The 21,873-nt window shown below is 43.0% G+C and overlaps 2 protein-coding genes across 9 annotated transcripts in view; one reads left to right on the top strand and one right to left on the bottom strand.

Moving 5' to 3' along the window:
- The window catches only part of nudC, a 14,539-nt gene extending 10,087 nt beyond the window's left edge, over positions 1–4,452 (bottom strand). Inside the window, exons 1-4 of one of the 2 annotated variants that reach the window (NM_001259876.1) lie at positions 4,094–4,452; positions 827–1,052; positions 468–751; positions 89–278 (exon numbers count right to left, since the gene is read on the bottom strand). In NM_001259876.1, coding sequence (NP_001246805.1) covers positions 89–278; positions 468–751; positions 827–901 — 549 coding nt within the window. In that variant the 5' untranslated portion in view covers positions 902–1,052; positions 4,094–4,452. Of the gene's footprint in view, positions 1–88; positions 279–467; positions 752–826; positions 1,053–4,093 lie in introns of those variants that run through there. The other variant, NM_140666.4, reaches the window with a different exon arrangement.
- Positions 1,715–21,873, top strand: CG9674 (uncharacterized protein). 7 transcript variants are annotated; one of them, NM_001275044.1, is made up of 16 exons: positions 9,257–9,345; positions 9,492–9,962; positions 10,274–10,401; positions 13,109–14,195; positions 14,607–14,609; positions 14,781–14,947; positions 15,009–16,172; positions 16,240–16,370; positions 16,439–16,797; positions 16,860–17,005; positions 17,756–17,865; positions 17,922–18,055; positions 18,116–18,447; positions 18,503–19,987; positions 20,126–20,784; positions 20,903–21,873. In NM_001275044.1, exons 2-16 carry the CDS (start codon positions 9,654–9,656, stop codon positions 21,034–21,036), a joined length of 6,348 nt encoding a protein of 2,115 aa, NP_001261973.1. In that variant the 5' UTR covers positions 9,257–9,345; positions 9,492–9,653; the 3' UTR covers positions 21,037–21,873. The 7 variants fall into 7 exon arrangements, with proteins under 7 accessions (NP_788517.1, NP_001261973.1, NP_001246804.1 ...); NM_001259875.2 differs by having other exon boundaries at positions 9,257–9,374; NM_001275045.1 differs by lacking the exon at positions 14,607–14,609 and adding an exon at positions 17,111–17,627 and having other exon boundaries at positions 20,903–21,197.

Below are 21,873 nucleotides of genomic sequence, written 5' to 3'. Positions count from 1 at the left end.
CTAAAATTGCTAGCTACTGTATAACTATGACAACACCTCACTGGGCCAAATAAGAGAAATACGGCGTTAGCGACGTGCCCGGACTTACCTCCACCTCCTCCAGAGTTTGGGTCCAGGTGTAGTTTTCCAAGGTGCAGCCATTGCCTGCATTCGGCATCAGCTTACCCAGCTCACTCTTATCGGATTCATCGTCCACTTTCTCGATGGGCTTGGAGATGCCATCTCGGTTCGAGGCAGATGGCTCTCCACCAGCGCTATCCAGCAGCTGCTGGCGTTTTCTGTATGGGATTTAGACATTATAAGATATACGAATGCTAATGATACAACATATTTAGGATAAGAATTGAGCTCGGTTTCAAACTCTTTCTTTGAAAAGGAATGCTAATTTGCCATTTTGCAGGAATTTCACAGCTTTTGCCGAGTTACCTGGGTATTTTGGTAAATGATCTCATTACGCTTGCACTTACTTGGTCTCCTCCTCCTTGATAATGGCCGCTGCCTCTTCGTCAGTGATATCACATATTTTATTATCGTCAATCTCCTGCTTGCGGGCCTTCCTTTCGGCTCTCTCCTTCTCCGCCTTTAGGCGCTGGGAAGCTTCGCGAGCCTTTATCTTTTCGTAGTTTTCAGTTACGGCCAGCTTGGACTCCTTGTTGAAGACATCCAGCAGCAGCTTCTCCCACTCCGTCTGCTTGGCTCCCGTGAAGAAGTCGGTCTTGCGGCGCAGAAAACTGGCCAAAGTGCCAAGGAACTTAGATATAAAACACAAACAACATGATTAAACAAAATTGAAACAAAGAAGTTGCGTTCTTTGTTATTGTTTTACCTCGGGCACGCCACCGTGATGCTTCTCGGCCACGGCCAGCAGTATGTTGTCAAACTTTCCCTCCTCAGCAGCCATGGTTTGGAGTATTTGTACTGGTTTTGAATTAGATTTCGTTTGTTTCTGGACGCTTCGATTCGTTTGGTTTTTTTATCTGAAGTTTAGCTGCCGACCCGGCACATGTAGAAATAATGTGACCTGTCGTCGAACGTCAAAAAATACCCACATACTAGAATATACCGAGTCGTCACATGGCGTCCAGCATTTGAAAGTCAGCAGAATTGGTCATAACGGTACTCGAGTTTTGTGTATTGCAGCTTTTGACTGCTTGGATTTTAAAAATAATATTTTAGTACCACATATAATTTAGTTGTATGCAATAACAATAATGGTTTTTCCTGCATTGGAAACTTTTAGTTATATCCCTTCACTCTTCTGGAAAATTTTTTTAATATTTACTTAATTTGCCATACCTTTTTGAACAAGTAACAATTTTTTTATATTGTGTTTGTATGAATTTGTTCGTGCTGTGATTGGGAACAAAAAAGTGGTATGAACTTGGATACTGGAAAGCGCATATCCAATTTAAATGAGTCTCAGTGAGATTTTGACAGTGAGCGCATCATGTAACGGTACTTTGCGACAAACTATGTGTAAATAATTGAAGCAACCATTTACTGAAAATATAAGAATTTATTTCTTTATCTAGTAAAACTTGGTCTTTAATAATTTAAATTTAATTTTAAGGTTAAGAGATTACATGGAAGATAGAGTTCGAAAAACAACATATGTTGTTGTTGTTTTTGCTCTCACGCAACTTTTCGCTCTCCGCTTACTTTTGCGCTCTCTTCGGTTTCGGTTTGGGGATAGTTGCGATTTTCGTCCTATTCTTCCATTCTCATTCGGTCTTTTGAAATAAACGCACGTATTCTGAACACGCGGAAAACCAGAAAATATTCTAAAGCCAAATCGAAGTGGAAGTGCTATAAGCAAGTGGAAAAGTGAAAAACTTCAAAGTTCTTGGTTTTGTGTGGACGCGCAAAATACGAAAATCAGTGCATAGTAAATCGTTTTATCAGAAAAGTTGAAAGTAATTACGAAAAATATGCGTGGAATTCCTTTTTGTGTCGCTTAAAAATTGTGATGTGCAAATGACTTAACACACATACATACATACGTGCTTACCTAGCACGGCTAATATTCACCATGGGGTATAGGATGGGGAATATGAAAAACGCTGTAATGAAGAAGAGAATAGTTAAGGGTTCCGGGTGCCCCTTTTTCTTACCACAGCTTTTCCTGATTCCCGTAGGAGTTCCTCTAGAAAATCAATAAATTTTACATGGAGCACAGAGAAACACAGACACACACGTTGAAAAGAGGGAGTGTGGGAAGAGGAAGCATTGCAGAGAGCAGGAAGAAGAAGGAGAGCAGAAGCTCCCGCACCAGAACTTACAGTGGGGGACATAAAACTAGCAGCTGTTTGATTCGCTAATTTATGGGTACTTAAAATGATAGATTTATTGGAAAGGAAGGGTTTTCTTAAGTGCTAGTTACGTGTTGTTTGAAACATTAAGTGATTCATTAATTTTTAACCAGTAATCTTTTCCTTAAGCATATATTATATACGTTATTTATGATGTGCGTCATTAAAATTTATTAAATATTATACTTTTAAAAAGTCATAATAAAATAAAAATTGCGTAAGTGCGCAGTTTTAATTTTGATGTTTCTCAAAATCAATTAAAAATAGGTATTTGTAATGTAAATAAAAAATAAAGTAATCATAAAATAAGTAATACCACAAACGGGCTGCGATATAACTGATCGGACCTATGGCAATGGCCTGCACTGTTATTTACCGCCCTGCCGCAAGCTTCTCCTTCTTGTACTTGTTTTTTGCCGCTACGAAGTTCTGTTCTTGATGTTGCCCCCACCCCTTTCATCTTCTTCTTGCTCGTTGACTATTTTATGGGCTGTGCTGTGCTTCATTCGTGAATCTTGTTTCGCTATTTACCGCCCCTTCCCCTTGTACTGTGATGCAGACAGCTGCTCTGCTCTCCCGCTCGCTCCGCATCAAGGTCAGAGTAAGGTTAGCTCCGTTCTCCTCTGCTTCAAAGGGCCATGGCAGTGATTTCTTCCTCGCCGCTCCACCGACCGCCCTCGCCCATCCCTTTATCCGATCTTTTTTCATTTCCCTCTCGTCGAGAACAGTGACTGCTGAAAGTCTGTGGCTACCGAATGCCGCAAATCGCTCTGCCTAATTGCCGCATCAAAATTAATGACAGCCACTGTGTATCTGTATTTGTGCTTGAGTGTCCTTTATTACACTGAGAAAATATATTGACACCTTAAAAATGTGCTACAGATTATTATTAAACAAAAATCCATTTCACTTATGTATATTTACTGCATCTTAAGGTGAATAAAGTTCTTATTGTCACATTGTATTTTATATTCATGAAAAAAACATTTTTTTCCACCTTCTATTTATAAACGTGGGCGTCGAAGTTTGCCTTACTACGTCACTGCCCCTTGACATTTAAACTTTCTCTCTGCGTGGGTGAGTGTGGGGTGGCAGCTTCCCCAAGTACGCTCTCTCAGCCCGGTTTGCTCTCCTGACATAACGGTTATGCAATCAACGCCGCATTTTGCTATTTTCCCGCACGAAGAAAGGCTTTCACAATTCAATTGCACTTGAATTTAAAGGATAACGTCGTTCTTGCCTTTGTTTTATTACCGCTTAATGTGTGTGTTTTTATGTGCCAGCACTTAAAAAGGATTGTGCAAAACTGAGTGAGCAAATAAAAAGCGTAGACAATGGACTTAAGAAAAGATTGTCAGAGATTTTACCGGAAGTGTGAACCAAGTCTCCTTTTTGCTGCTGAGTGCGTTTAGAGCCCTTTTCGGGCTTATCGCAGATTTGTGAAGATGAAAATGAAAGCTAAACACATTCGTATTCTTATTGAAAAGTCAGCAAAGTAGTCATGCCCCCAAAGCAAATTCCGCATCCCCTTTGAAATTAAATATGTTTTGCGGTCTCGCTTGAAATATGGTGGCGCCGCAAGTTTGGTTTATCGGTTCAGTGAGTTCCCGAACGGAAAACTTTTCAATTGCGTCGCAGCCTCTAAATTAAATCAGTTATATTGATGGTTATTGCCTCCACCAATTATGATAGCATTATATTAATCAGATTACTCTTGATGCCATAACCTTAAAAAATAAAAGTTTTTAAAACCAGTAAAATTTTATTTGTGTCCTAAAAAATACCTTTTCTGTTGTCATTCATTGACTAATTCACTGATCAGCAGTTAAATGTGCAATAGAAACTGCAAGGAACATGTTTTAAAGCTTTTCGAAAACGTCAAAATGTTTTTGACATAAATGTTTGCTTGTTATGTTTTTAAATGAGTTTATTTATTATTAGATTTAAAGCGTCTGTCCAACAATATGCTGAAATCCGTCACAAATTGATTAAGCAAATTCTTGTGAGTATATTTGGCTTCTGTGCTCCTGACTTTTAAACAATTGCGGTTAGAACTGATTGATATTTCATAGGGAGGATTACGTATGCGTAGTTGAGTGGATTGCTGATAAGCACGGTCCCGAGTTCTCTTATGACAAATAGCAAACAGAAGCGACCAGAACTCAATACCCGGTACCCCATCGCTCCCCGCTGCAATTTTCTTGGTTTCCATTTACATAACTCTGTTTATCTAGACATTGCGAGATTGGGGGGGATTGCGAGGGCCTGGCAACGTACCCAAAATGTGCAATCCCATCCCAACCAGATACGGTCATTGGAAACTAATGTAAATTGCGATGTTGCTTGTTTATTGACTGCAAACGATAGTCCCGTCGCAATTAGCGGGCGGTGGTGGGGAGCGGACCGCACCTATGCCATAAATAGCAAGCAGCTGCGATAAATTTCTCCGGACAGACAGAAATTTATGGGGAAAATAAACTGAGCAATTGGAAACTTTTCAATGCTAAATCATAAGAATAAGTGCTTGGTACGTAGTAAAGTCCAAATATTTCTGAAACCATATTTAAAGAAGTTAATTTAATTAAATTTCTTAATATCTGAAATCTAAACATGAATGCCTTTGATGTTTGACAGTAGTGCACGATTATAGAAGCCATGATAATTGACCATCGATTAGCACTTATCATATACAAATTTAACTTGGACCTTCAATGGTTCAAGTTTAATTAGTTACCAAAATATTTTACTTTAGTGTAAGAACGGCCCTTCGATCTATTGATCTTTATCATTTAATCAAAGCTAAAGTGAGTTATCAGCAAATTGACTGATTTTTTGTTATTATAAGGGCTTTCGAACAAGGCTAATTATCAGCTCTAGAGCCCGCTGTGAGTGTAGATAAAAAAGTTCTCATAATTGTAATTACTAATACGTAATTCCGAGGCGCAATAAAAAAACCAACCGCAAGATGCACAGTTGATTCTCTAATTAAACACGCGACCGTCCGATAATGAAAACCAATTGTTGCTATTTTTAAAGCAATTGAGGTGATCCCTTTCGGAATCGGAATCCGCGGCGAAAACTTTGCACAGCTGACTCAAGTGCACAGGTTGGAGGCCATAAAACAACGGGGGTACCAATGAAGTTGGCCCCGACTGCCTGATAAGCGCCCAGCCGGGTCAGATAATGCGCATTTATAGCGGCAATATAACCACCCCCCCAATGGATCCCCCTTTTCAATTTTGGCCTAGGCTATATCGTAAATCGCTGGAAAATAAAGTTTATAGCGTCGGCGGCTACCGGAGTTGGGTTTTCCACCGTTTTTTTTAGATTGTGCAACGGAAGAAAGTTCTTGGGTGGGGCTAATGGTCTTGTCATTGTGTGGGATCCTGGCACCCATTAGGACCGCCTATTGTAATTATCCCACGATAATGGTCCCGTGGCATGCCCCATCACTTAGCGTACTAACCACACGCAACGTTGTCGACGCATAATTTATTTGTTTATTTCTGCGTTCGGGGTTATTGAAACTTGTTGCCTGGTCTTGTTTACATCATAAGTATATAATATCTGCGTTGAATATCTATAGATGTGCGTACTTATCGTAATGCACGGATATCTCTCCTATGTTTGTGGATGTGGGCCACACGCGGCTGTCGCATTTTGGGCTTTGAGCCAATGGAACGCAATGGTGCTGGCTATATCTATGGCTACATATACATATCTCTCCGTATCATCCGGTCGCTCCTCCATTGTGCGATCTATTCTCATCTGGTAGTCTGCAGACTTGTTTGCTATATTCAATTTCGTTTCTTTATTTTTTCTCCTCTTTCCTTCTGTCGAAATGGAAGTGAAAATATTTACGTTGACTTGGGATCGGACTTAAGAACAGGGTGTCTCCACCAATTAGTAGGAAATAATTAAACGAACTAACTGCTCTCTTAGTCGGATGAAATGTCAAAACAATTTGCAAATGCCATTCGACACGTGATCGATAATTCCGCAGGAATTTATGTTCCGACCGTCAGCGGGCTGGTTCTTATGGATACATATATATATCCGTTTTGCCAGCATTATTGTGAACTCTGAAAATAGCCATCTATTGGTCTGACGCACTCGGAAAGTTATGCAATTAGAACGGCGGAAATTTGAAGGAAATTAAATAGGAATATTGATAAGTTGTCAATCCGGATGACAGATATGAAGTTGTGAAAAGGTTTTTAAACCTCTCATAGATTTGAAATCCATTTTTATCCTTGCGTCATGATCAACACATAGTGATTAAGCATTTGTTTTTGCGGTTTTCCATGAGTATCTAATATATCTTTGATGGCTTAACGTGGCTCTTTTGCATATTTTATCTCTTCTATAATAAGAACATACGACTTTACTACAACCTTTGCTTCTGCACACACAAACGCAGATATGCGTTTTATTCAAGTCATGATTATCAAGTTTTATTGACTCTCTGCGGTGCCATAATAAGCTACCAAAATTTCTTCTTTCGTATATCGTACTTTTTGCGACTCGGTTTTGATGTTATCTTAGGTCAAAACTTTTCCACTGCACCCAAATCAGATAAATCAGATCATAGATAGATATAGATATTGAGACACGTTGAGGGCTATTGTCCCATCTACGTCACATTTTTGCGTTTCACAATTCTTATCACTCCGTGATTGTATTACGCCTGCAGCCAGAAATCGAACATGTGTATATTTATAGACCATTCCCCGCTATCACGCATGCAAATCGTGAATAACGCCTTGTGGCATGGCTCCCCCCAATGGAACGCCGTAATCTCTGCGCTGGGTTGGGTCCCATACCCATTGGAATCGGAAAGGAAAAAACCTTCCCAAACCCCAAAACCCCCAAGTGAAGTTCACTGTGCCATTAGGCTTTTCGTGCTAGTGCCGTGAATGAGTCTTATCTGCTGTATGAAATCGCAGGGGTGGACACGGGCGAGCGGTATGCCAAAGTTTATTAACTTATAAAAAAGAAAATAAAACATAGTGAATGAGAATTTCGACTTCCTCTTTCCCTTCAGGCGCAGACACTCGGCTGGCACATGCTAAACGCCTGATACCAAAGCGAAATAAAAAGAAAAGATCTAAGAAACACAAGAAGTTCGGATGAAGATGCTAATCGAAATTGTTAATACCCCTTGTGCATAATATAGATATTGTTAAAAAAAAAAAGCTGCACATTCCATTATAAAGTAACTTTTTCCAATTTAACCTATTCTTTCTTATGAATCAACTAGTTTATATCAATGAACCCTTTTGTTCATATATCTAAATTAAATACTGAATAATTAAGAATCAACAATCAACGCATGATCACATATACCCACCGTACTCTGTAAGCAGGTAGATTCTTCGCAATAGAGAATGTTATCTCGCCTGACAAATTTTCGGCACTTATCTTGGAGGTGCAGCCGGGAACCGGTTCCGTACCCCCCATAATATGGCCGGCTCCTCTTTAAATGCCCCAAGTGGCGAGACGGGAGAATGTGTCACCCGAATGGTTCGCCGAAGATTGCGATGTGACGTTGTAGCCCCGGCCAGATAATTCCGATCGCTCTCTGAGACTTTGAACTTGCCTATAATTCATGCGACTCTTGATTCAGTCGCCGCCTCTAGAGCACAATAGAAAGTCTTTGATACGATGGGAAACGATTTCTTATAGAGCAAGGGAACCGAATCCATGTACTTGGAACTAATCTAGCACTTCTGTTTTTTTTTTTTTTTTTTTTTTTTGTAGACACTTGGGCTTTTGATTGATAACTTTATGTGGGACTAATTAAACGAATGCCACTAAATTATGTACTATTTTGGGAAGAAGGTATTTGCTAAAAATTTAATCAAGCGCAACAAGCAGTGGAAAATTTTGAAAATGAGTTCGGGACCAACAATTCTTCCTATGGAGAATCTATTTATATCGTCGCTCAAAAAGAGCAAAAAGTGTTTCGAACAAATGCGTATTTTCAAATGCATTTCTCTGGCCGAAAGTTGAAAGACCCCATAGAGAGATATGTAAATTATATTATTGTGCCTTGTGCGACAATTAATAATTGTCGAGCTGATCTGTCAAAGATCTTGGAATTTAACACAAAATATCTAAAATTATAATCCTTTAACAACAGCTAGCTATCGGTATTTTGCTGAAAAACAAAACTCATTCGGTTGTTTGTTTTGCATATTTGAAATTGCTTTGCTCAAACGAATTTATTGCAAATCACATTTAAAAGCATTTTGTTATTGTCATGCATGTCCACTGTGACGCCGTATAAATCATTTCGCCATTGCATTTGATAACGTTTAACGATTATAGACCGCTGCCGTTCCTAGTTCGATAAAAAAAGTGTAAATATGGGGCGATTTTGTTGCATTACGTACATGCGCCCATTCAAGGTATTCAAGGTTCCACTTCTGGATGCAATGATTGTTCAACCACACTGTCAATCAATTGCACGATCTATCATCGATCGTCGAACTGTCTATTGGGGAGCAATTTAGCAAGCCCATTCAACTGAAAAGGTGCTTAGAAAACTAAAGGGTAAACAAAGCTCTGGAGAATGCGAACAACTACAGCTATTCGTTTGTGAGAAGGAAAAAAATGCCGCTAAAATACGCAATAAAAACAAAATTACTCAAGAAGATATAAGTAATATATTTTAAAAAGTAAAATATAAAAATAGCAATTCTCATGTTTTTAATTACTGGAACTCTCCTGTAAATACTTTTCTGATAAGCACAATTGCATTACATGATATTGATTCAGAATTGAATCAGGCCTCTGATTGCGTGCGCAACTCGGGAGAGAGAGGGAGATACTATATAGTCGAGCGATCGTGGGGACGAGTGCTCCCCACCTTTTCGAGGAGAGAGTCCGATCGCGATCTTGGGGGCTGTGGGGCTCTACGCTGCTGCGCTGCTCGAACGTCGCTCATTCGCTTGTGAGCAGCCGTCAGTGTCGCGTGTGCCAGCAACGGGATAAAATAGAAATAGTTACCTAAAATATCTAGCAGTGCATAAATGTATGTGTGTGTGTGTGTTTGAAAATAGTGTAAAACGAATGGCGATACAAATAGCTGAGCAACGTGCAAAAATCAGTTTCAAGTGCAACAGCGCTACAAAATAAGTGGAATAAAATTGCAATTTATTTGTACTATTTTTTTTGCAGGCAAATATAAACTGAACTAACTGTGCTAATTCAACCAGAAATAACTGTTAACTTAAACGGTGTGAACACGCTAATTGAACGCAGTGCAGATCCAATTAAAATCGAGTGAAACCAAATTAGATCCCGAGAGATTTTCAGCAAGTGCAACGGTAACAACGTATAATGGCACCAACAATCACTGACAATTGCGAATTTGAATGTGCAACTGTTGAGGCAACAACAACATCAGCGATTACCATCGGTGATTCCGATAATTTCGATAGTTCGGCCATTGGTGGCAGCGGCGATAACTTCGAAGAATCGAATGAACTGCATTTGAACGGACAGCAGGATCAGGATGTTCAGGAGGAGCAGCAGCAGCAAATGCCATGGGAGGCACCTGGAAAACAGGGACTCTACGATCCCCAGAACGAGCACGAGGCCTGCGGAGTCGGTTTTATCGTGGCCATCGATGGCAAACGCTCTCACAAGGTAAGGATCCAGCATATACATCCTTTCGATCCTGAAACCAAAACTTTATGACATCCAAGTGTTTTAATATCTTTATTATGAAGTTGTTCAAGATTCTTTTACAAACTTATTTCAATACTCAAAACCAAACCATTATATACCGTTCTATACTTTTGTTTTATTCATAGCAACTGTGTTCTATCCGTTTAGATATACACATGCATTTTATTTGATTTGCTTTATTTATAAGTAAATGTTTCATTTATTTAAGTCTACGTATTGAAATTAAAAGCGATGAATGTAAGCTGAAAAGATTTTTGTTTCACACATAGATTCTACGTGATGCCCAGACCCTCTCAGAACGGATGAATCACCGCGGCGCCTGCGCCTGCGACAATGACACCGGCGATGGCGCTGGCGTCTTGGCTTCCATTCCTCACGGACTCTACTCGAAGGCTCTGTAAGTATCACTAATATATTTATATATATAGATATAGCATCGAATATACATATGTTTATTTGTGCCGGTTCCTCTGGCACCATTGATGAACGAACTGCTTACACGGAACGAACACGGGACTTGTCGATGGGCAGGGTGAAATGACGGAGCAATATCGCCGCGATCTCGTGCGCGAAATACGAAAATAGCTCAAAGCTGTTGAGATCTATTCTCTTAATAAAAGTATAATTCATTTGAGATTAAGTTGGTTCAATAGAGGCAATAACCTCATATTTACTCTTTCTTCAATAATAATTATAATTCATAATAATAACTTACTCAATCATTATTAAAACGAGTATAATGATTATATAACAAAGTTAATTTATTCCTCCGAGAAGTATAATCGATAATACACGTAAGATTGATTTTTCCTTTTAAAGTATCAGTAAATTGTCTTTTATTTGCAGTTATATGCAGTAATAGAAGAAAGATCACTTAGCTTAGCCAATTCAATTGCGATATACAATTTATTAATGATAAACACTTAATGTACTTTCTGGTTTAAGGGAGGATCTCAACATTGATGTCCCTTTATTTGCTGAATTTCAAAGTACCGTGGGGAAATGATCGAGCATGTCAAAAATAGTTTGTTAAAATGAGGCACATCCACAGGAACACAAAGATATATCATATCCACGACCAGTGGCGCTCACATACAAGTACATATAGAATGTATGTATGTACATATGTCGAGGAGTATTTGCCTACCTATAGAGATCCGACAATCCAACATCTGCTCTCTGCTCCCGACCGACCTATGTATTTTGTTTTCTGTTTATTTCGTCAGCTTTTGGCACGGTTCTTGTTTTCGTCACGCTTTGCCCAGAATCGGTAAACATACGTAGCCGTAATATATATATTTATTTATTTTAATTGGCTATATATGGGACTAAACGATGTTTTTAGGGACCAGTCTAAGTGGATAGCAGAATAGAAGCCATTTGCAGCCAATTACTTTGTGCAAATTATTCTACATTATTTAGCTCAAATACGCCAAATGGAAAAACACGGCAAGGTCCCCTATTCGTACCCCTCGGGTGGTTCTTCACTTAATCCAGTGTACCAGATGTGCATAGTAATGAGGTTTGGTTGGGTAAGATTCAGATATTCTAAATGAAGAAAGATTTGAAAACTTTAAACAATTAATTGCAAATAATAGGTATAAAGTTTTTATTGTATTTCCTAGAACTTTAAACCGAGACCGAGAGGTTCAATTAGGCATTTGAAACGGTTGAAAAAAAAAAAATCATAAAAATAATATTTGAAAAGTTTATTAAGGTTAACTGACCTAAATCGCTCAAATCAAAGTCAAATAAGGCAAAAGACCTCTATGATTTTAAGCAGTTTAATCAGAGCTCAATTACGCTGACCTTTATTAAATATATCAGTTAAATTTGTTATGCTCTTTCGGTTGCTAGGTGCTGCTTTTAGAATCTTTGAAAATGGTTGATAGTTTCCAATGGAACCGATTGATTTTAATGCGTTCCAAGCCATTTCCCGAACCCCAGCTAATAAAAACGACACTGTCCAAGCGATTTACAACTCAATATGCGCTAATCAATGGCGCGAATTTGCAACTATTTGCTATTTAATTAGTAGAGCAGCCGTCTGATGCCCGAGTATATACTATATATAATATACACAAATAGGAGGAGGTGACAGATGAATTTTCACAACTGGTTGGGTCATTAAAACGCGTAATGTCGCACGACAGTCCCATAAATCTAGTTAAATTAGCGTCTAGCCTACGGCTTTATTGATATGTCCGAGCAATTTCGGGGTATTCTGGACGATTCGGAGATTCGCTTTGGTCAACAAATTGTGACCCAATCGAGAAGAAAGAAATTCACTCTAGACACGCACGTGCAAACGGTCAAGAGCCTTAAAGAAGATTGCGATCTGAAAGCAACGCAACAAGTCGGTGATTGCCAAGTTCAAGGACCGGCTTCAAGTCTTGGACTAATTGCGAAATTATGGCAAAACACTTAAACAGTACGCCGCCCATCGGTTCGACCGGAATTCTGAGACGTAATAAGAACGCAGTTTAGCTACAGACATATAAGCTCAGTTCAATCTCAATTGCACCTGGGAAAAAACTTTGCATTTACAGTTTTCCATTTGTGTTGAAATCCAAATTTTTATGTCTATTATAGTATAGTTTAAAAAAAAAATATGAGTATGGCAAATTATGTGTGTTCATACGGCTTTCTCGCAGTGTACGAATGCATGCTTGAATAACGAAAACAGGTGGACAGGCGAATAATGCGCATCGGTAGACGGAATAGGGGAGGTATGGGATTGGTTCCATCAGGTTGTGACGGCTGGTTCGCTGACAGCTTCTCCATAGAGAGATGCTGATAAGGTGCGACTTGTGGCGGACTCGTTTCGTCACCAGCACTCAATGGAATGGCGCGATGAATGAATGACTGAGTAACTGAACTGGGTGACTTGGATTGACTTGCGCCAGTTGCGGAGAGCGACTTAATGGCGCATTAATACTGGAGCTCGGAATGAATATAATGGAAAAATGCTTAAACGTTGACAAATCGGTAGTCTGATTCCGTGAAATTCCTTTAAAATCTTAAAAAACTGTTCATAAGCTATGACAAATTCAACTCTGCATATCCCTCAAACTCAACTAACCCTACATATTCTCCGTTTGCAGTGCCAAGCAGGGTGTAACCTTGCCGGAGTTGGGTGACTATGCCACGGGCATTTTCTACCTGGATGAGGCTCAGCATGCAGCTGCCGAGAAGGAGTTCGATGATCTGGCCAAGAGTCTTGGATTGGAGGTGATTGCCTGGCGCACTGTGCCGTCCAATCAGTCGGCCATTGGCGTGGTGGCCCGCAAGTCGGAACCCCTGTCCCGTCAGGTGTTTGTGCGTCGTCCAGCCGGAAGCGATGAGAAGGCCTTCGAACGGCAGGTTTTCGTCCTTAGGAAGAGGGCCAGCCATGAGTTGATCAAGCCGGGGCGACGGTTCTACATCTGCTCCCTGTCCGATCGCACAGTGGTCTACAAGGGTCTCTTCACTTCCGACCAGCTGTGGGATTACTACACTGACCTGAAGGATCCAGAGTTCGAAACCTATTTGGCATTGGTCCATACTCGTTTCTCCACCAACACCTTTCCCAGTTGGGAAAGGGCTCATCCTCTGCGAGTCCTGGCCCACAATGGTGAGATCAACACGCTTCGGGGAAATGTGAACCTCATGAAGGCCCGCGAGGGTGTCATGCAGTCGGATCTGTTTGGGGATCAGCTGAAGAAACTGTACCCAGTGGTGGAGCCGAATCTCTCCGATTCCGGCAGCTTCGATTGCGTGCTGGAGTTCCTCACCATGGCCAGCGACAGGTCGTTGCCGGAATCGGTGATGACCATGGTGCCGGAGGCATGGCAGAATGACAAGACTATGCCGCAGGAGAAGCGTGACTTCTACCAGTGGGCCGCCTGTGTCATGGAACCCTGGGACGGTCCGGCTCTTATTAGCTTCACCGATGGTCGCTACATTGGCGCCGTTTTGGATCGTAATGGACTGCGTCCATCGCGTTTCTATGTGACCAAGGAGAACGTGCTGGTCATGGCTTCTGAGGTGGGTGTGTACGATGTGGATCCATCGCAGGTGACCCTGAAGAGCCGCTTGAAGCCTGGAAGGATGTTGCTGGTGGACACCAAGGAGAAGAAGCTCATCCAGGACATCGAGCTGAAGGCCAAGATAGCCAAGTCTAGGCCTCATTCCGAGTGGCTGCAGCAGAAGGTGAGTTAAGGTTTGGTCGTCACATGTGGTATGATGAAAGACTCGGTGGAGTACAATCGTTAGAATGTTTTCAGTAACTCTATCCTAAATTAAAAAATACAAAAAGATATATTGATCAAATTTTGCTATAAGAATATTTATCCATGGTATTGTTACTCGAAAATGTTCTAAGTTTTAACGGAGCTTTCAAGATCTGTGCGCCACAAATCCAGCCACCTATACTATATTACTATACACATCTCAGGCTCACAGGGTCAATTTCCACTAATCATTTAAAAACACAAACTCATCTCCAGACACCCAATCGGAAAACTAATAAAAATAATAATCTTTGGTCTAAATTTGTCCATTCTCTCTCACGCTATCCCCTAATCTCAATCTATGTGTATTTTTGTTGTGGAACCGATGCAGATGGTGAGTTAACCAACCCAGATAGCCCTAGATCCTATCCTTTGTCCTTTGGCCTCCCAAAAGTAGTGTAGATCCTAGTTTTTGCCTTCCCGTTGCGTTTCATTTTGCATGTTGCATTTAAATATAATTATAAATATTTCGCAAAAACTAATAATTTTGTTTATATCGAAATAGATTACCTTGGATGAGATTCGCAACGCCAATGTGTTGAATACTCCTCCTGTTGATGAGCTGGCCAAGTTGCCCGCCTCCGAGAGGGGCATCTTCGATCCCAGGCTCTCTCTTTTCGGTTATTCCACGGAAACGGTCAATATGCTGCTCATTCCCATGTTTAAGAACAAGTAATTAGATAATTTGAGTAATTATTAATAACATAAAGATAATCCATTTATCGTTTTACAGAAAGGAAGCCCTTGGCTCCATGGGTAATGATGCCCCGCTGGCATGCCTCTCCAACTTCCAGCCCATACCGTATGAGTACTTTAAGCAGCTCTTCGCCCAGGTAACCAATCCGCCTATCGATCCATTCCGCGAGAAGGTGGTCATGTCGATGCAGTGTCCTCTCGGTCCGGAGGCGAATCTTCTGCAGCCATCGGCTCAGCAGGTGCATCGCATTTGGCTCACCAATCCCATACTGAGCATTCCAGATACCCAGCTGCTCAAGCGGAATACGCACCGCGGCTGGCGGACCAAAGTCTTGGACATAACATTCCAGTATAACGAAGGCGTTCAGGGTTATATCGATGCCATCGATCGTATCTGCCGCGAAGGATATGCTGCAGCTCAAGCTGGCTATCAGTTGTTGGTGATCTCCGATCGTGGAGCGGGAATCGATGGTAAGGTGGCAGTCTCAGCCCTTTTGGCCCTCGGCGCCTTGCATCATCATCTGATTGAGACACTGCAGCGCATGAAGGTGGGCATTGTGGTGGAAACTGCTGAGGCCCGCGAAGTTCACCATATTTGCGTACTCCTTGGCTACGGAGCGGATGCCATTTGTCCATATCTGGCTTTTGAACTGGCCCAGGCTCTGCGTGATGATGGAGTAATTGCGCCTGAGGTTAACGACAAGCAGATCTATGCCGCTTATGCCCAAGCTATTGATACGGGAATCGCAAAAGTAATGGCCAAAATGGGCATCAGCACTTTGCAATCGTACAAGAGCGCCCAGATCTTCGAGGCTGTGGGATTGGGTTCCGACCTGGTGGCCAAGTGCTTCCGCGGCACACAAAGTCGCATCGGTGGAGTTACCCTGGAGATACTGGCTAAGGAGGGCCTTCAACGCTATCAACTAACCTATGGCAAAGCAACGCCGGACACACGCATCCTGCGGAATCCTGGCCAGTACCACTGGCGTCACGGTGGCGAAGCTCACATTAACGAGCCATCCTCCATTGGCAGCCTGCAGGAAGCGGCCGTAAATAAGAATCTGGATGCATTTGAAGCTTTTAAGAAAACCACTCTGGATAGTGTGAAGAAGTGTGCTCTTCGCGGACAGCTGGAGTTTGTTACAGATCGGCAAAGTATAGATATCTCCGAGGTGGAGCCCGCCAGCGAGATTGTCAAGCGGTAGGTTCAAGTCCACATGTATACTTGCTGATGTTAAAGTCTCTTTCTTTATGTGCGACCCATATAGCTTTGCCACTGGTGCCATGAGCTTTGGCAGCATCTCACTGGAGGCTCATCAAACACTTTCGATCACCATGAATCGCATTGGCGGCAAGAGCAACACTGGTGAAGGTGGCGAGGACTCAGATCGTTATTTAAGTGAGTCACAAAGTATATCCCTATCAGTTAGTAAACTAATCAATATTTATTTATAATTTGCTATCCAGACCAAGATCCAAACAACAGTCGTCGCTCAGCCATCAAGCAGGTGGCTTCGGGACGTTTCGGCGTGACCGCATCTTACCTGGCTAATGCCGATGATCTGCAGATCAAAATGGCTCAGGGCGCCAAGCCTGGTGAGGGTGGCGAGCTGCCAGGCTACAAGGTGACCAAGGATATTGCCAAGACCCGAAAGTCCGTACCCGGAGTGGGCCTAATCTCACCTCCTCCTCATCACGATATCTACTCGATCGAGGATCTGGCTGAGCTGATCTATGATCTTAAATGCTCCAATCCAAATGCACGCATCAGTGTAAAGCTGGTGTCCGAAGTGGGCGTTGGTGTCGTCGCTTCCGGTGTTGCCAAGGTAGGTTTGCGAATGCATTAGAAAGGTAATAAGTCTCTTGAAGAATTTTCTTATTACAACAGGGCAAAGCCGAGCACATTGTAATCTCTGGACATGATGGTGGTACCGGTGCTAGCTCCTGGACAGGCATTAAGAATGCCGGATTACCCTGGGAGCTGGGTGTGGCCGAGACGCATCAGGTGCTGGTGCTAAATAATCTACGATCACGGTAAGTTTCCGACCAGGAGAAGCCGGCACAGAGCCATTCCCGCTCTCTCCTCTTGTTGTTACTAATCATGAACCGATACATTACTGAAAGTGCCTGGTTATCCAGATGACAGCGTTGGAAAACCTGTTCAGAACATGTATTCCCAAAAGCAGAGATCCATTGATCATCGGAAAGTTGGGCTGATCCCCCTACACAACCCCATTGAAACTCCTCGTACATGTGGCCAGTGGGCGGTGGGCAGGAGGACGATGACACGGCGCTTGGGGAAGGCGAATCTTGTCCAGCGGAAGAGCGCTCAATGAGAATTTCAAATTCTTTGAAATCTGACAAATGAAAGATGTCTCGATTGCGAACCCATGGACATGATCCAGTGTGAGGAAACGGATACAGTGAAAGATCGATCCATTCAAAATGAAGAAGTAGCGCATTCTTTGGACAGAGACCTTTGAAGTAATGAGTATCACTCAACTGATCTCCAGATCCTAGCTACAGAAACCCGCTTCCAAACAGCTGTAAAACACGATTCGATCGATCCAGTCCAAATCCAAACTCCAGTCCACTCGCTCTACTCCACTCCACTCACTCGCTCACTCGATCACGTTCGTCGCGCTGTGCTCCATTCGTAATTTCTTCTCATTACATTGATTCTTACCCGGGGCTGAATTTGCTAACATTGCCTTCCTTTTTATGTCGTGTCTTCCCACTATAAACGGTCTGGATCTGGATTTTGTTTGGATGAACCTTCCGCAGTGTGATTGTTCAGGCTGATGGACAGCTCCGCACAGGATTCGATGTGGTTGTGGCTGCACTGCTGGGTGCTGATGAGTTTGGTTTCAGTACTGCTCCATTGATCGTCATGGGTAAGTTGTGGCCATTACTTTTATACTCTGTGTTATAAGTATAATACTCTTTAAAGGCTGCACTATGATGCGCAAGTGTCACTTGAACACCTGTCCCGTGGGCATTGCCACCCAGGATCCGGAGCTGCGCAAGAAGTTCACGGGTAAACCAGAGCATGTTATCAACTTCTTCTTCATGCTGGCCGAGGATGTAAGCTTATATTTCCCATAGCTTCTATAAATTAGACTAATCATTTGACTATTTTTATAGATTCGCAAAATTATGGCTGGATTGGGCATTCGAAAGTTCCAGGATCTGATTGGTCGCACCGATTTATTGCGCGTGGCCAGTCAACGCGATGCCAAGGCTAGTAACCTGGACCTCAAGTTGCTCCTGCAGCCAGCTTTGGAACTGCGTCCCGGCACGAACATCGTTGGAGGTTCCGTAAAGCAGGACTTCCAGCTGGAGAAGCGTTCCGACAACGAACTAATTGCCAAGGCTCAGCAAATATTCAGTGGAGCAGACGATAATGTAACCGTCAAGATGCGCATCCACAATGAGGAGCGAGCCTTTGGTTCTACTCTGAGCTATCATATTGCATGGTAGGATTAAGTCTGTTAACAAGGTGATCATAATCTAATTTGTTATAATCTACAGCAAATATGGAGAGGCTGGCTTGCCCGCTGGCAAGAGCATCGACATCTTCCTGGAGGGTTCCGCTGGTCAGAGCTTCTGCGCGTTCCTGGCGCGGGGTGTTAATGTGACATTGAAGGGCGATGCCAACGATTATGTGGGCAAGGGTCTTTGCGGTGGTAATGTTGTCATCATGCCACAAGATACGGTTCCCTTCGAATCACATCTCAATGTTATCGTGGGCAACGTTTGCTTGTATGGAGCCACTGAGGGAACTGCCTATTTCCGCGGTATTGCCTCCGAACGCTTCTGCGTACGAAACTCTGGTGTAACCGCCGTTGTTGAAGGTGTGGGCGATCACGGATGTGAATACATGACTGGCGGTGTAGTGGTTATCCTCGGTCTTACGGGACGAAACTTCGCCGCTGGCATGTCCGGCGGTATTGCTTATGTGTACGATTTAGATGGTTCCTTTAAGCCCAAGGTAAACCCGGAAAGTGTGGAACTCCTGCCGTTGGAAATTGAGAAGGATGTGCTGCTCGTCAAGGAACTGTTGGCTGATTTCATTGAGAAGACAGGCTCGAAGGTGGCCAAGGAGTTGCTTGACAACTGGGCCGAAGCCCAGGGCAAGTTTGTCAAGGTCTTCCCGTATGAATACCAAAAGGCTCTAAAGGACATGGCCGAACAACAAGCAGTGGAGCAGCCCCTGAAGTCCGCCATCGAGAATGGAAACGGAAAGCATGAACCGCACATCAAGGACATTGAGGAAGCGATTCAGGACGTGGTGCTCGAGCAGAAGCGTGCCGATCGCGTCCTGGACAAGACCCGTGGCTTTGTAAAGTACAAGAGGGAATCGGCTCCGTACCGAGATGCTGGAGAGCGACAGAAGGATTGGGATGAAGTCTACAACTTCCCACATGTGCGCAAGAACCTCAAGGTTCAAGCAGCTCGATGCATGGAATGCGGTGTGCCCTTCTGTCAGTCCAACTCCACGGGCTGTCCGCTCGGTAACATCATTCCCAAGTGGAACGACCTCGTTTTCCACGGCGAGTGGCAGGAGGCTCTGCGTCAACTGCTGCAGACCAACAACTTCCCGGAGTTCACTGGTCGAGTATGCCCCGCTCCCTGCGAGGGTTCCTGCGTTTTGGGCATCTCCGAGCCAGCTGTAACGATCAAGAACATCGAATGCGCCATCATCGATCATGCCTTCGAGCAGGGCTGGATTAAGCCAGAGATTCCGGAAGTGCGCACTGGCAAACGAGTTGCGATTGTGGGATCAGGACCTTCCGGCTTGGCCGCCTCGCAGCAGCTGAACCGCGCCGGTCACTTTGTCACCGTTTTTGAGCGCAACGATCGCGTTGGTGGACTTTTGCAGTATGGTATTCCCACGATGAAGCTTTCCAAGGAGGTGGTCAAGCGGCGGGTAGATCTGATGGCTGACGAGGGTATCGAGTTCCGCACCAATGTCCATGTGGGCAAGGACCTCAAGGCCGAGCAACTGCTGCAGGAGTAAGTATAATTGAACATTTTAGGTGATCTAGCTGATTTTTGACGATTTTGCCATGATTGGGTTAAATCAGTCCTCAAGTTTTAATAGAATATTTAGTCTAAAACACCTGTACTTATTACTCTCGAAATTTTCAACAGGTATGATGCCGTCCTCCTCACCACTGGCTCCACCTGGCCACGTGACTTGCCGCTCGCCAACCGTGACCTGAAGGGCATTCACTTTGCCATGGAATTCCTGGAGGCGCAGCAGAAGAAGCAGCTGGGCGGAAAGAATGATATAATATCTGCCGCTGGCAAGAATGTGATCATCATCGGCGGTGGCGATACCGGATGCGATTGCATTGCCACGTCGTTGCGTCAAGGCGCCAAGAGTATCACTACATTCGAGATCCTTCCGGAACCGCCACAGAAGCGTGCTCAGGACAACCCCTGGCCTCAGTGGCCGAAGGTCTTCCGCGTGGACTACGGTCACGAGGAGGTGAAGCTGAAGTGGGGCAAAGATCCGCGCCAGTACTGCACCACCACCAAGGAGTTCGTGGGCGAAAATGGAGCCATCAAGGGCGTGAACACCGTCGAGGTTGAGTGGACCAAGACGGAAACGGGCCAGTGGCGCATGCAGGAGGTGGCCGGTTCGGAGAAGTACTTCCCCGCAGACCTTATTCTCCTGGCCATGGGCTTCCTGGGTCCGGAGAAGACGGTGCCGAGCGAACTGGGCCTGGAGCTGGACCCGCGCGGCAACATCAAGGCATCCAACGGACAGTATGGCACCTCGAACTCCAAGGTCTTTGCGGCAGGAGGTCAGTTTTATGTCTACTAAGTAATAGGCTTAGTATTAAGAGTTAATCACATCAATCATTGAATGATTTCTGTATCTTTGCATAACAAAAATGTTAATTTATCTTCTGTCCTTTGCAGATTGCCGGCGTGGCCAGTCGCTGGTCGTCTGGGCCATTACCGAGGGTCGCCAGGCCGCACGACAGGTCGATTCCTATCTGACCGGCCGTCCCAGTGGGCTTCCAGGACCTGGTGGCGTCATCGCGACATCCTAAAGAGGATCCACAGAGGCAGCCAGAGCAGCTAATATCAAGTTTTGTGTGCGTGCATCGTCCTTAGCCTATAGTGCGAAATTCTTTAACGATTTGTGATTTTTATTTTCGCGATTTTAGTTTAGTTTACACTAAAAAGACTTGAGTTTTTTACACACCAAACCAAAACGAAACACGTTTCATTTAGTTTTATTTTGATCGCAAAGCTGGCTGGGAATTGTTAGTGGTTCGTCGAGATGCCCTCCATATGATGATGATGATGATGATGATGATGCGGCAGGAGTCAATTAAGAGTGCAAACTGAAATTCTGATTGAAGCCAATCAATATGTATATCTTAACGGAAATCGAATATCCAACAAAAAATCTAAGGACAATAACTAGAAACTTACCGTTATCGTTAAAATGAAAATTAATTGAACATTAAATATTTAGAAAATGCATTTTTTCAATGTTGTTTTAGCTTGAGTTGCCTAATCTATGCAAACGAAATATATGAAGTGAAAATTGATATGCTGATCTCCACCATCCTATATACAATCCATAAATCGTATATACAGAAAGAGAAATGTATTAAACTCGGCCAATATCGAAACGCATTTTTTAGATGTTGTTTTTGTGTTTTGAACTGCATTCGACCGTTGACCGCAAATGTACCTAAGTGGCTATTGTTAAAACAAATCTGCTCTTTGGCAGTTGAATGTGCGAATACAAAGAATTACACAATTTATACAAAACATATTTAACCCAAATGTATACCCTTATACAGACATCTCTATATAAATATATTTATGTGCAAGTATTTGATGAAATAAATATTCAAATTATTAAAAAGCATTTC

The sequence above is a fragment of the Drosophila melanogaster genome, chromosome 3L (genome assembly GCF_000001215.4).
Source record: "Drosophila melanogaster chromosome 3L".
NCBI lineage: Eukaryota > Metazoa > Arthropoda > Insecta > Diptera > Drosophilidae > Drosophila > Drosophila melanogaster.
The sequence above is the reverse complement of the archived record's forward strand: the minus strand, read 5'-3'. Positions and strand labels throughout refer to the sequence as shown.

Coding starts and splice junctions, on each gene's coding strand:
- CG9674 (NM_001275044.1), top strand. CDS start 9,654: ATGGCACCAACAATCACTGACAATTGCGAATTTGAATGTGCAACTGTT. Junction 14,948..15,008: donor ATTCCCATGTTTAAGAACAA/GTAATTAGATAA, acceptor ATCGTTTTACAG/AAAGGAAGCCCTTGGCTCCA. Junction 18,448..18,502: donor CTGAGCTATCATATTGCATG/GTAGGATTAAGT, acceptor TATAATCTACAG/CAAATATGGAGAGGCTGGCT.